This window comes from Brachyhypopomus gauderio, chromosome 9 (genome assembly GCF_052324685.1).
Source record: "Brachyhypopomus gauderio isolate BG-103 chromosome 9, BGAUD_0.2, whole genome shotgun sequence".
In the NCBI taxonomy this organism is placed as follows: domain Eukaryota; kingdom Metazoa; phylum Chordata; class Actinopteri; order Gymnotiformes; family Hypopomidae; genus Brachyhypopomus; species Brachyhypopomus gauderio.
This window is the reverse complement of record NC_135219.1, coordinates 5,309,927-5,323,451: the sequence shown is the minus strand read 5'-3', so window position 1 is coordinate 5,323,451 and position 13,525 is coordinate 5,309,927. Positions and strand designations below refer to the sequence as shown.

Sequence of the window (13,525 nt, the reverse complement as noted above, 5' to 3'; positions counted from 1 at the left end):
GTACTGTACAAGATGAAATGCTGTTTCCCTGGGGCCCAGTGTTAAAGCACCGAGAACCCAGAGCGGCCGCTGCATTGTAGTGTGCCGTCGGTTCCACAGGGTGGGGGAGAAACATAGAGAGATAACATCAGGACAACAGTCTGTGTGTATGCAAAAAATCCCCATAGCACATACAAGCATTGATAACACAAACAGTCAAGCAGTAAGAGGCGTGATTCATTCAGATAGGGAGGGGGGCAGAAGCTTGGCACACAGTTTTTGTGTCAAAGTTCGCGGTGGAAGGTGAGAGCCATCTCTGACACTCTCTGTGTGGGGGTAGGAGGAGGTAACCAAGACGACAATTTCTGGGAGAAATTTGTTTGGGCGCCAATGCAGATAAGCAGATTGAAGAATTTAGCAAGGAGCTCGTCCTTGAGCGTTTGAGCACACAAACTCCTCTTAAGTCATCGGTCTCTCAACTGATCCAACTACTCACGTAGAGCATTGATTCCATCCACGATCAACTCCACGCTTCTACAAACAGTCACAGTCTGTGTTCCGACAGCTCTACCCACCGCATCAATCATGTTGGGCACTTGGCGTGGGTGTTCAATAACTAAACCCACTCACTTATGATAAGACATAAGGCATAATACTCAAGATGTCCATAAAACCAGTATTTATACACCGGTGCGTGGGCAATTAAATAAATCTACCGATGTCTAGTCAGTAACCACGACAACATATCAATAGAATTGCTTTGCCTAATATGTAGCTATATGAACTTCAGACTGTACTAGCTGTGCACATACAAAATATCACAGCAAAAAGCTTAAAGCCAAAATAAAAATAAAACACTGTAAAACCACTGTGATACACTTAAACCAAAGAAAAACCAAAGCTAGCACAAGTTGTATGCTTCATATAACTTATAATACGCATAGCTTGGCAATAGAAAACACCAATGACTAAGACAAAGGGGTATTATAACCTGATGCCTCACGCCCATGGATAAAAACCGAGTATTAGTAAACACCCTACAGAACAACAATTAAGAAAAATATAAAAAAAAAACTAATGCTACTCAGGCGGATACAAATATTTCCTCCTTCTCCAAGTGTTCGCATATAAAAATAAACAGTGGTGGGGACAAAAAACAGTGGCCTTGGTACTCTACACAAGAGAAGAAAATAGAATTAGTTTCCCTGGAAACAAACACTACTAGAGAGTAAGGCATCCTTAAATGAACAATAAAATTATCCCATTTAATAAAACACACAAAACAGAAAACCTACCAATTAAAACACCTGTGAAAGGTGCACACTTGGCCTGTTGAAGTGGTCCAGGTATGGCGCTACTCCATTGCGCTTCACATGCTCTAGACCAGGGGTGCCCAATCAGTCGATCGCAGTCGGAGTTTCAGTCGATCGTGAGAAGTGTTACCATGTAACCATATATTTAGGGACTTGGATATCCCCACTTAATTATTGAGCCGCGGCCATTTTTCTCCGGTTGCACTGTCTAAGCGAAATCAGTGATCGCAAGCGCTCTGTAAATAAATCGCTGTTTTCAGCGGTTTATAGGAGGTTCTTCCCAGAGTTTTCGTAATATGACACAACTGAATGTCCGGTTTCTCTCATACCGTTAGAAGAATTCGCATTTCGCGCTTCTGTTTCTTTTTGAGCCTGCTTGAAATTTAACTTTGCGTTTGGACCGTTCAAAAACATCGTGGGACTGTTCAAAATATATTAATCGATACGTGGACCGTTACATTCTATTCTTGTTTATTGTTTCCTTAGGTTTTATCCCAGTCTGTACAGTTTAAGGTAGTTTTTAAGGGTCCCAAATCTGTCCCCAGGTTTCCTAAATCACATAAGAGCTCTCCTTTTTAGCAACGCCTTTCGTCTCCCCTATAAAGCTAATTATACTTTCACGAGTGACCGTAGCACGGGACTCCGCACACCTCGCGCGCGTCACATTCTGTGCAGTGTTGTCCGAAATGATATGTGGTAGTATAAAGAAACACCCATCAAAAACAGGGGAAGGACCATTTATGACGAATTTTAATGTTGCTTTGTGTTTCAGATTTGAAAAGTGCTGGAATTTAGGCTAAAGTACTTGACAAAAAAACTCAGAAAAGTACACCTTTCTGAGGTGTATGGGGGGGGGGGTTGGCCGCGAACATAAGATGGACACAAATTCAGTATTATATCTCATTGATTTGGCGCCCCCTCTAGTGCAGCGCCCCTATGCGTCACATACGCTGCATACCCCCTTTTTGTGCCACTGCCTAAGCATCGCGTTTTGTGTGCGATCCGGTGACATTGTTGGCCTCAGACCCCGTGTCTAATGCCGCTGTTTGCGTTGCGCATCATTTGATTTACAAATTAAGCACTGGGCCTATTCATATCCTTATACTGGACTTAGAAGAGTATGTTACTATCTTGAATTACATATATTCATATCCATATACTTAGAAAAGTATGTTCCGATTTTTATCTGTTTTCCAGTTGAATTTAAATCCATCTGCTGGTTTCCCTGCCAGTGCCACTACCCAGTGAAGTTTAGCATTCTTAAATATTGGACTTAACTTCAAAGCAGGAAGGAGGAGAAGATATCTTTTCTAGAGTTATTGTGTGTGTGTGCGTGTGTGCGTGTGTGTGTGTGTGTGTGTGTGTGTGTGGAATTACTTGTTTTTTTATTTAGATTTGGGTTTTTTGACTGCTCTTTTCTGTAGTTTTGGTGTGTGTGTGTGTGTGTGTGTGTCTAAGAGAGATAGAGAGGTGTGAAGTTCTTGTGAGATTCTTGTTCTGTTTTGACAACCTATTTTTGATGCATTGATCATTTGCTCATTTGTTGGATTTACTGCTTATTCTCCACCTGTGCAAAAAAAAACAAAAAAAAACAACTACATTTGAACTGCGGTTGGGGTTCCTTGTTTAAATTATTGCCCGGCCCTTGTGTTTGACTTGGTAGATCTCAGCATGCCATCAACTTCAAAAGTAGATCTTGGTTAAAAAAAGGTTGGGCACCCCTGCTCGACTGGTCCCAAAACTCCCGGATAGCAAAACAAATCTGCTTATTAGCATCGGGATGCTACGCTCAACACGTATAAGCCAGTCACAATTGCTACATACCGATCGTCCGGACAGAAGCTGACTTCTATTCGACAGAAATTATGCTCAAGGTGTCTACCGCAGCCACTCACAAATAATTCGGCTGGTTTCCGTTTGAACATATAGCTTATCGATAGATTTACCACATCCGAGCCATTTAACCTCGCAATCTGATCACGTGATGGCTATAATTAAAATTGTGGGATATATTAAATAGAACTAAATTACAGTCGGACAATTCCACTAACAAATTAAGAGCTCACAAACAGTCCAGCCCTACCACAATATCATAACCAAGTACAACTGCATTTTACATTTACATTTACAGCATTTAGCAGACGCTCTTATCCAGAGCGTCTTACAAAAGTGATTTGCATCTGATCACAAAATTCGTCCTAGGTAATAGTACGGATAGGCCAGAATTCAAGATACCATTGAGTCAGACTACTACTAAACTACAGGAGTCAATGTCATTACCTAGTGTTTTGCAAGTTAGACGTTTGCCAAGAAACACAAATAACCATAGACAGACATACAATTTAAGAACAACGGCAAGTGGTATCAGCTGGGTTAGTGCTCTGGTAAGAACTCAACAAACAGGTGAGTCTTCAGTCTACGCTTGAAGATAGCAATAGACTCTGCAGTCCCAACAGCTAATGGAAGATCGCTCCACCATCTTGGAGCCAGGATGGAGAATAATCTGGAGCTTTGTCTTCCATGAGACTTTAAACATGGAGTTTCGAGTCGAGCCAAGCTTGAGGTTCTAAGTGTTCGCTGTATGGATCGGCTTTTGACCATGGACATCATGTAGGGAGGGGCCAGTCCATTTTTGGCTTTGTAAGCAAGCATCAAGGTTTTATATCTGATGCGTGCCACTACTGGAAGTCAGTGATAAGAGTGTAGCAGAGGAGTCACTTGTGAGAACTTGGGGAGATTGAAGACCAGTCGTGCTGCAGCATTCTGAATTAGTTGTAGAGGGCTGATGACTCATAGAGGAAGACCCACAAGTAGAGAATTGCAGTAGTCCAGCTTAGAGATGATGAGAGACTGCACAAGTACTTGAGTAGTTTCCTGTGAAAGGAAGGGTCATATTGTCCGTATGTTACAGAGGAGAAATCTGCAGGATCTGGTCAGTTTTGAAACATGTGTTGAGAAGGACAACTCGTTGTCCAACGTTACACCCAGGCTTCGTGCAGTTTCTGATGGTGTTAACAAGGTGTTCTCAAAGGAAACTGTGAGGTCGTTGTGTGGGTTTGGGGTTCCTGTAATGTACAGAAGCTCAGTTTTGCTAGGGTTGAGCTTCAAGTGGTGAGCAGTCATCCATGAAGCAATATCTGCCAAGCATGCCGAGATATGCCTAGAAACCTGGGTGTCAGACTGAGGGAAGGAAAGAATTAGCTGGGTGTCATCAGCATAGCAATGATAAGAGAAACCATGAGCCAAAATAATGTCACCAAGGGAATTTTGTAGGAAGTTATATAATATATACACTTTGCTTAGACACCCCCCCCTTCCTCCCTCTCAAGTCCACTCTGGCTCCCATAGTGTTTTGTACGCTGTTGCATTTAGTTTGCAAATGTCTTGAATTTGCAGCATATTTTCATTTTTGTGATCAGCACTTTCTAGCAAAAAGAGTAGCAGATCTGAATTTAAAACTCACCTTTTTTCTAAATGTTATTATTTTATATAAGTTTAATATAAAGTTGTCAAATTTGTTTTTACATTTTTGGCCTTCAGGGACACTAATAATCACATATACAATACAGTGTGTATTTTGGAAGTATGTAGAAATAACAAATTCATTTCATTTTTAAGACCATTCATTTAAATTAAAATAATCTTTTAACATGGCAGCAGTGCAGGTTACACGTTAGACAGTTAAGTGTTCCATGGTGTGTGTTTTTTCTCCTCATAGCCCTCTTTTGGTGCCCTCTGGGAAGAGTAATTAGAGATCATGAACAGATCTGGTGCAACACATGCTATGGGCTATGTCAAACTATAAATGAAGGCTTTTCTCCCTGTAGTGTGGCACAGCTACATGGGGCTGGAAGAGGTATGTTACTAGGATGATGTGCATGTCAGTTGGCCATGGATAAAATAATCGTTTTGTAAAAACTGTGAAAGAAAATGCTTAAAATTGTGAAAAATTACTTTAAGGTTATTAGAACAAAATAAAATGCATTATGCGCAATGTAGTGCAATGTAAACAAACTTGGGTTGTTTTTAGCATGTCTATAAAGTCGGTTTTGATACTAGTTTTAATCTGGCACTTGTCACAATCAAGTCATGTGCATTGATTTAATCAAATAGCATCGGATTTTTGATTTATATGTGTTCATTTATATGAATTATGTGTGCAATTTTTTATTTGTTCTTCTTTCGGCAATTCTCATTTAGGGGTCGCCACTGTGGATCAAACTCCTCCATCTGGCAATTTTTTATTTGTTAAGGGTACCATTTAACTTTTTTTTCACTGTTCTATGTCTCAGAACAGAGCATCACTGTGCTGTAGATGGATAAAGAAATCATTGGCCAAAATGGGATCTTGGAGAAGCCTCTGCTTTGTTTCAATTCCCTTAATAGTTCTTGTGTGAAGCTGACCTATCCTCTGGAAGTCCGAGTTATACTCTATATCCTCTTCAGTGTTTCATCTTTTCTTACAGTGGTGGGAAATCTACTGGTTATCATAACCGTTATTCATTTCAAACAGCTCCACACTCCAACTAACTACCTAATTCTCTCTCTGGCTGTAGCTGATCTGCTTGTAGGAGGATTAGTGATGCCTCCCAGTATGTTACGATCTGTGGAAACTTGTTGGTATTTGGGAGTATTATTGTGTAAAATACACAGCAGTCTTGATGTCACAATATGCACTGCATCAATTTTAAATCTGTGTATAATTTCTCTAGATCGATATTATGCAGTCTGTCACCCTCTTCTGTATCACAGTAAAATGACAACTAACACTACCTTGTTTATGATATTTGCTTGTTGGAGTATTTCTGCTGTTGTTGGATTTGGGATGATTTTTCTTGAGCTGAATATAATCGGCAATGAGGCTTTTTACTTCAATAACTTGGACTGCACAGGTGCCTGTATGGTGTTTCAGACTAAAGTAGGTGGTGTTGTGTTTTCAATGTTTTGTTTTTATATTCCTGCCCTGATCATGCTCAGTGTGTATGTGAAAATCCTTCATGCAGCCCAGCGACAAGCACATGCAATCCAGCGTGCTGCTGCTCAGACGAAAACAACAGAGAAAACCAATGTAGTCAGATCAGAGAGGAAAGCCACAAAAACATTGGCCATCATCATGGGGGTGTTTCTCACGTTTTGGGTGCCATTCTTTCTTTGTAACTCTATAGACCCCTTCACTGGGTACTCAGTGCCACCACTGCTATTTGATTTGTTCCTCTGGGTTGGGTACTTTAACTCGACATGTAATCCTTTAGTATACGCATTGTTCTACAGCTGGTTCAGGCATGCTTTCAGAGTCATTCTCTCTGGTAGGATATTTCGGAGAAATTCTTCACATACCAAATTGTTTTAAAACAGGTCCCAAGAATCTGTGAGACTGGCAGACTAAATGTAACCTGTAGCAGCTTAACATTACTAAATTGTTGCAGTGCAAAGGTTTTCTCAGAAATCTCAAAGCAAATCGTTAGATGACTTCCATTGCTACTTTATATTTATGTGGTTTTATTTATTTATTTATTAACACTGAAGATGGATTACTGATTAAAAACAAACAAAACCAGGAAGATATTGAACACATTAACAATTTTTAAATATCGCAATAAATTATTAAATATAAGCATAATAAGCATTTTTGCTGTAACTGATATTAATAAATCAACCTAATGGATCCTGAAATGCTCCAGTATTGTTTCCTTACATAAATGTAGCCTACATGCATACTGTTTCCTTGCATTATACATGTCACTGTAGATACAAAGCATTGAAAAGTGTCAAATATATAGATCATATACAAAATTATATAACTTGTGTAAAGGCCTTTTATATGCACTTATAGTTCTTAGTGAAATCTAACATGCTTTCGTCACAGTACCACCACCCCACCCTTTTCACCATGTGTGTGCGTGTGTGTGTGTGCATAAAAATGAAAAATAGATATGTAACTTATGTTATAAGCTATAAGCCCTTCGAGAAGGTAGAAAGCTGTGTGGACACACACATGGACATATGCACAGATGTGATGGGATGCTACAATCGGTTCATGAACAAAGTTTGGGTGTCATTTTTCTGTTTGGTCTCTTCTTTTTCTTCTTAGCCAGTCCAGTCTGTCAACCCTGTTCTTTGTCTTGTCTTGTTCAGGGCTGATTATTCAGTCTTCCCAGCCTGGTGCAGGTGTACAGCTCTTTGGTCTTCACCATAGTGGAGGTTGTGACTGAATTTTCCTGATTTTCAGCCATCTACATGCAACTGTTCGCGAGAAATCCCATTCTGAACACACCGTGTTTACACCATGTGGTTTACACGTGCAACTTGACTTGCAATTTTATATTGTCCTTAAACTGGAGCTAACAAACGTGTATCATGCTGTGATAATGCATTTCTTAGCTTCTCAATGTTGCGGAGATGTAGAAAAGCTACCCACGTAGATTTATCTATATATTTATCAAATGACAGGTCCGAGATTTTTGGCTACTCATCCAGGTAATGGGGTAGTCTGAGAGATTTAGCATTAGATCTGGTATTTTTTGTCTTGCGGCGTTTGGGCCCAGAAGGAGAACCTCCATTTTGTCACCATTAAGTTGGAGGAAGTTTAACGACATCCAGCATTTAACATCTTTTATGCAGGCCTATTAGAATTAAGTCTAATGTGCAAATAGTAGAATTTAATGATGAAATTATTTTCTCGAATTCTGGTTGTGGGAGTGGATGAAAAGCCTCAAGCAGTTCTACTAATACAAAATTTTGTTCAGTATCAACCAAACGAGATGACGGACCAGATGGATTACCTAGTCCAGGTAGCATGGCGTCCACGAGCTGCAGGCATGCGCAACACGTGTTGAACAGCACCTCGCTGCGAACGATGTTTGCCGCGGTGTAAACTTCTCACGTAGCTTAGGCAATGTCCTCTGGCTCCTTAAACGACACAGCCTGCTCCCCTGACTGGCGAACAATGTCTGTTTTCTCAACCACACGACACAGCTAACTCACGTTGAAACGACAATGGCGACAGTCTGAACTTTTACCGCGATTAGCGGTAGGTTTTCATAAACAGTCCCAAAGTGATTGTAGTAATGTTATAAGTTCCCTCGTTGGTCACTACAGTTACTACTATGATTACTGGTCAGAAATACATGGGTTACATATTTCTAATTTTACTTCTCATATCGGATTCAGACTTCATACGCACGCATCAGTATCTCCGTTCTTCCCTTTCTCTACAATTCACCACAACCCTCCCGGCAAACTCTCACCTCTCAAGCTTCTGATTGGTTACCGAAATTAAGACATAACGAAAGATTAAGTATCTTTAGAAATTTCCTTCACATTAATAGAAACATCTTTCTACTATTTACAAACTTCAGAAAATATTAATTAAACAAACAAATATATACATTTCAAAAAACCCTGTTTGCATATTGCATTACATTCTCATGACGTCACCACACTTAATGTAATGAACGTTCATTATCAAATGTCAATGTTTTTAACCTTGTTAAACTAAACCCTTTTTTTATTCAGTCATGAACTCTATGTAAATTTTTTATTATTAAAGGATATTATATTTTCATAGGGCTACACTTTTGTCTGCCATGCCCCTGTCCTCAGTGTTTCCACCTGTGTATTGTTTCACCTCCATGTTTCAGTGTATTTAAACCCCTCTGTTCTACCCCTTGTTGTTGGTCATTGTGTTCGTAAGTTCTTCCTTGCCTTGCCCTGCTCTGCCTTGTCTACACTCTGTCTTTGTTTAGTTTATGTTATCGTACGTACCTCTTTGCCGTTTTATGCTCTGCCTCTTTGTGTATGTTTATCATTTCTTCCCGTCTCCCTTACACCCCGTTCTGATTCATTCAGTGTTCATTCCCTATAGCTCCCTATGCTCTATAGCCCTGCTTCACGTTGCTGTAGACTTGGTCGGGTATGCTCCCCTCCCTCGTTGGAAAGCTCACGTGCTGATGATACTTGGGCAGGACAGTCTTCATGTTGCAGAGGTTGAAATTACCGACCACAATAAACATGGCGTCTGGGTGCGCGGTCTCTTGTTTGTTTTAAGGGCAGTCATGGCCTAGCGGTTAGGGAACTGGTCTTGTGACCGGAGGGTCGCAGGTTCGATTCCCAGACCTGAGGCCATGACTGAGGTGCCCCTGAGCAAGGCCCGAACCCTCAATTGCTCACTTGTATAAAAAATGAGATAAAAATGTAAGTCGCTCTGGATAAGGGTGTCTGCCAAATGCCATAAATGTAAATGTAAATGGCGTCATGCAGCAGCCCCAATGTTGTGGCCCAGTTTAGGCGTGGAGGGATGTAAACAGCTAGAATAAACACAGCACTGAACTCTCTCGGTAAATATTGGGGTCTACACTGAACAGTGGACAGTGTTTATCAAGAGCATTACGTCGACCGGTCGATCGCGAAGGAAGTGTTGGTCGATCGCGAAGGAATGTGCGTAGATCGCATGACATTAAAAAGTAGTGGATGAATCGTCCATCTGCACTGATGGTTGTATTTTGATTGACATTCATGGTAGCCAATCTGACGTCTAGGGTTTGACACACGCAAACCCCCCCCCTTGACTTGGTCATCTTATAAGTAGCTCGCAAGCTGAAAACTTGTGGGCACCCCTGATCAAGAGTCTTTACATCTGAAATCCACTGTTTGTTTACGAGGACACAGCCTTTGTTCTTACCCGGCGTTGCTATGCGGTCTGCGCGTTGCATGGAGTGTGTTTCCAGCTGGATCGCCGATTCTGGTGTGTAGTTCGAGATCCAAGTTTCCATGAAAATAAAAGCACAGGATAGAACACAGAAGACATGGAACAGCAGGATTACACAGAGCACAAACTGGTAGTACTTACAATAATCAACAATACAAGACACTAAACACAGGACTTAAATGTTTCTGACTGCCTGCATTTTTTTTTTTACATATTTAATTTTTTTACATTATCTGCCAATATATTTTGTGGTTATAACTCCAACAAGGTTATCTGGACTGACTAGCTAGATATTTTTTTGAAGCATGAAGAGGGTGCTCTGTACTGAGTAGACAGGGAAAAAGAAACTTAAAATAAATCTCGTTCCACAAGCTAACCGCAACTTCATTGCTCTGCTACGATTAAATCTGTGTTCAACACAGAGGGAAATTGGGTAGGGGTTGATGTAATGCAGAGCCACTGGGGTTGTACTAGTTTAATTTAATAATGATCATACAGAAATGTATGGAGGGAAATCTACTTCAATATTAAAATGTAATACGCAAAATTGCAATGTAATCCTAAATTTGCATTTACATGTTCTACTTATTCAAACAACTTTGAGCTCAAAATTCAAATTAAATTCAAATTCAAATTAAATATTTACATTTGCATTGTGGTTGACGTCTGTTCATATTTCATTTATACATACATTTTTATGCTTAATTTGTGCCTTTTTAAAAATGAAAATGTATTTCACAATTTGAATGATAAAGATTCATGTGATCGATTTTTGAGAAAATTGAAGGATTTTAAGTGTGCCTTATAGTTCTAAAAATACGGTACCCATTAAAATGTATGTAAAGTGAACTGATGAAACCTAGGAATACAGAAGGTTCAATTAAACCTGATCTCACAGGCTAACCGCAACTCCATTGCTGTGCTGTTTCACGTTGTTTCCACAACACAAAGAGAGAGAGAGAGAGAGAGAGAGAGAGAGAGAGTAAACAGCCTTCTCTCTACCATCCACTTTGTTGATTATTTTGTGCCTGGCCATGGTTCCTCTAGACCTGAGGCCGGCAACATTAGCTTGTAGACTCATGAGTGTCCTGTGTTTGATCCAAGGCAGTACTTGTCTTTTAGGCATGTATCCACTCCTGACAATTACCAGTGTTTTGCTACAATATAAAAGTTATTGTTTTCCATATTTCTTTCCAATTTTACTTAAAATCAGATTACATAGAGCCAAATATATCAAGCACTATCACATTTTACTGTTAATTCTCAGTCCCTAAACAAGGGTCGTAACATATATATTTCAAATACAACATCGTCATAGTTGATTTGTTGCTATATTTTAAAATATCATCTCCCACAGTCAGCAGTCTGCAGGAGCTATTGGAAGGTGGAAACTGGCCTTGACTTGGTGATAGGGATCCTACTGAAAGACTGCAGGCTTGTCACATAAAGTAGAATGAGTGTAGATCAGGCCATGCAACAACTATGCTGTGAGTGAATTTTGAGTGAATACAGCAAAAAATATAATGACATTTATTTAAAAAATAATAATTTATTAGTCATTTTAAATGTTCAAATAGTTGTACTGTTTGGGTAGATTTGGGTAATATCAATGGAAACATTACTGGAGTTTAATGACAAAGTCTCTTGAATAAAACATCCAGGTAGCCTTCAGATAAAGAATTCAGGTAAAGTGTTAAAGGTTGAAAATCATTGAAGATTTTCGGATTTAAAGATGAAAGATTATTTATTTATTTTTAATAAGCAGCAGTAACAGTGTGACAAAGGAAATTAATGCAGTTTAATTAAAGTAAAACATTGAAAAAAGTAAAATACAAACATTAAATGGAAGATAGCAAATTATAAACAATATATTTTAGAAAACTAAAAAATGGTCACATTATCTGCAAATATAGGGCCTCAGACTGTTCTTTACTAGAACAATTCCAGATGATTTTTGTGAATGCCATGGGGCAGTCATGGCCTGGTGGTTAGGGAACTGGCCTTGTGACCGGAGGGTCGTGGGTTCGATTCCCAGACCTGAGGCCATGACTGAGGTGCCCCTGAGCAAGGCCCTTAACCCTCAATTGCTCACTTGTATAAAAAAATGAGATAAAAAAAAGTAAGTCGCTCTGGATAAGGGCGTCTGCCAATTGCCGTAAATGTAAATGTGAATTTATTGTTCTACTCTGAACATAGCTGTAGTCTTGAATAATTGTTCCTAAATATTTATGCCCACCATAACAATTGTAGGGAGGTACAAAGTGAACACTGAAACTGACCAGCCCGTCATTGGGCCCAGAACTACTGTACATGACCCCTCACAAATAAAATCACTAAAGAGTTCAGTGCCGAAAGCGTTTCTGCTTGTTTGTGATCTAAACAGCAGGCTTGAATCTTGCTATTTGTACTTTTCTTATACTATCTATCTATCTATCTATCTATCTATCTATCTATCTATCTATATTTGTGTTAGAAGCATTTGATAGAAGCATTTGTGTTTCTGCTTGTTTGTGATCTGCTTGTTTGACTTTCTGGGTGCAGAGACTTTCTGGGTGAGGCTGCTGCCTCAGTCTTGCTCTGTGAATTAACATAATAAAGGGTGATGTTTGGCGCTGACATTCTGGCTGAGACCGATGTCCATAGCTTGGACTTTTTCTTTTCTGCTCATAAATGTAACAATAAAATGTAATATTAGTTAAATGTAATTTTGAGGATACAACATTAACATGAATGGAACATTAAGCATAGTCTTAAAACAATTAAAATATTTAAACAATTAAACAATAAAAAAGCAATATAATTTGCTTACCTTAGTCAGTTTAAGTCATAATAAGTTTCATTTGCTGCCATTCCTAATGTCAGGGCAATGCCAGCACTGATGAGAGAGCTGTTTTCATTTATAGACCCACAGGCTTCTAGCAGGAACGCCGTTTTAAACTATGACCATGTTGAAAAAGTCTTCTGTGCAGGAGCAAAGTTAGACATTGCTTATCCGTTTCTATGCACCCAAGGTTTTTTTACAAGGTTACTTTTTATATTCTGTAACTCTCTTGCTATCAAATAAATGCGGCTTAATATTGGGGGTGGGACGCGATAAAAAAAAAATAATCGAATTAATTAGAAGGTTGTAATTAATTAATCAAAATTAATCACATTTTTATTGCATTTCAATATTTAACATGAGAAATATTAATTTAAGTTTGAATGATGAATGAATCAATGAACGTAAGCATAAACTTCAACATCTTTATTTTTCCACCAGTCTACTACACAGACCAATAGATTAGTGCAGAAAACAGAGCAAACAGTTTTCAGAACACTGGAAATTCTGACTAAAATTTTTTCTTTAATTTCCCAGGCCTCTGCCACAGCCCTAAAGTCCTCTGCACAGGAATATCCATAGTGCCTAGAAGTGGTCTTCTGCATGCTCAAAGCAAATGACTGGATCTTCCATTCATCATCTATAATATGAGCTGTCATACCAAGATATTTTTTGTTGCTAACAGAAGTCCACTAATCCCCAGTC

General features: G+C 39.2%; 1 protein-coding gene across 1 annotated transcript; it reads left to right on the top strand.

The window, feature by feature from the left end:
- The first annotated feature begins 5,607 nt into the window (after positions 1 to 5,607).
- LOC143522436 (trace amine-associated receptor 1-like) lies at positions 5,608 to 6,642 on the top strand. Its single transcript, XM_077016156.1, has one exon. The coding sequence runs from the start codon at positions 5,608 to 5,610 to the stop codon at positions 6,640 to 6,642; it is 1,035 nt and encodes a 344-aa protein (XP_076872271.1).
- Positions 6,643 to 13,525: the final 6,883 nt, after the last annotated feature.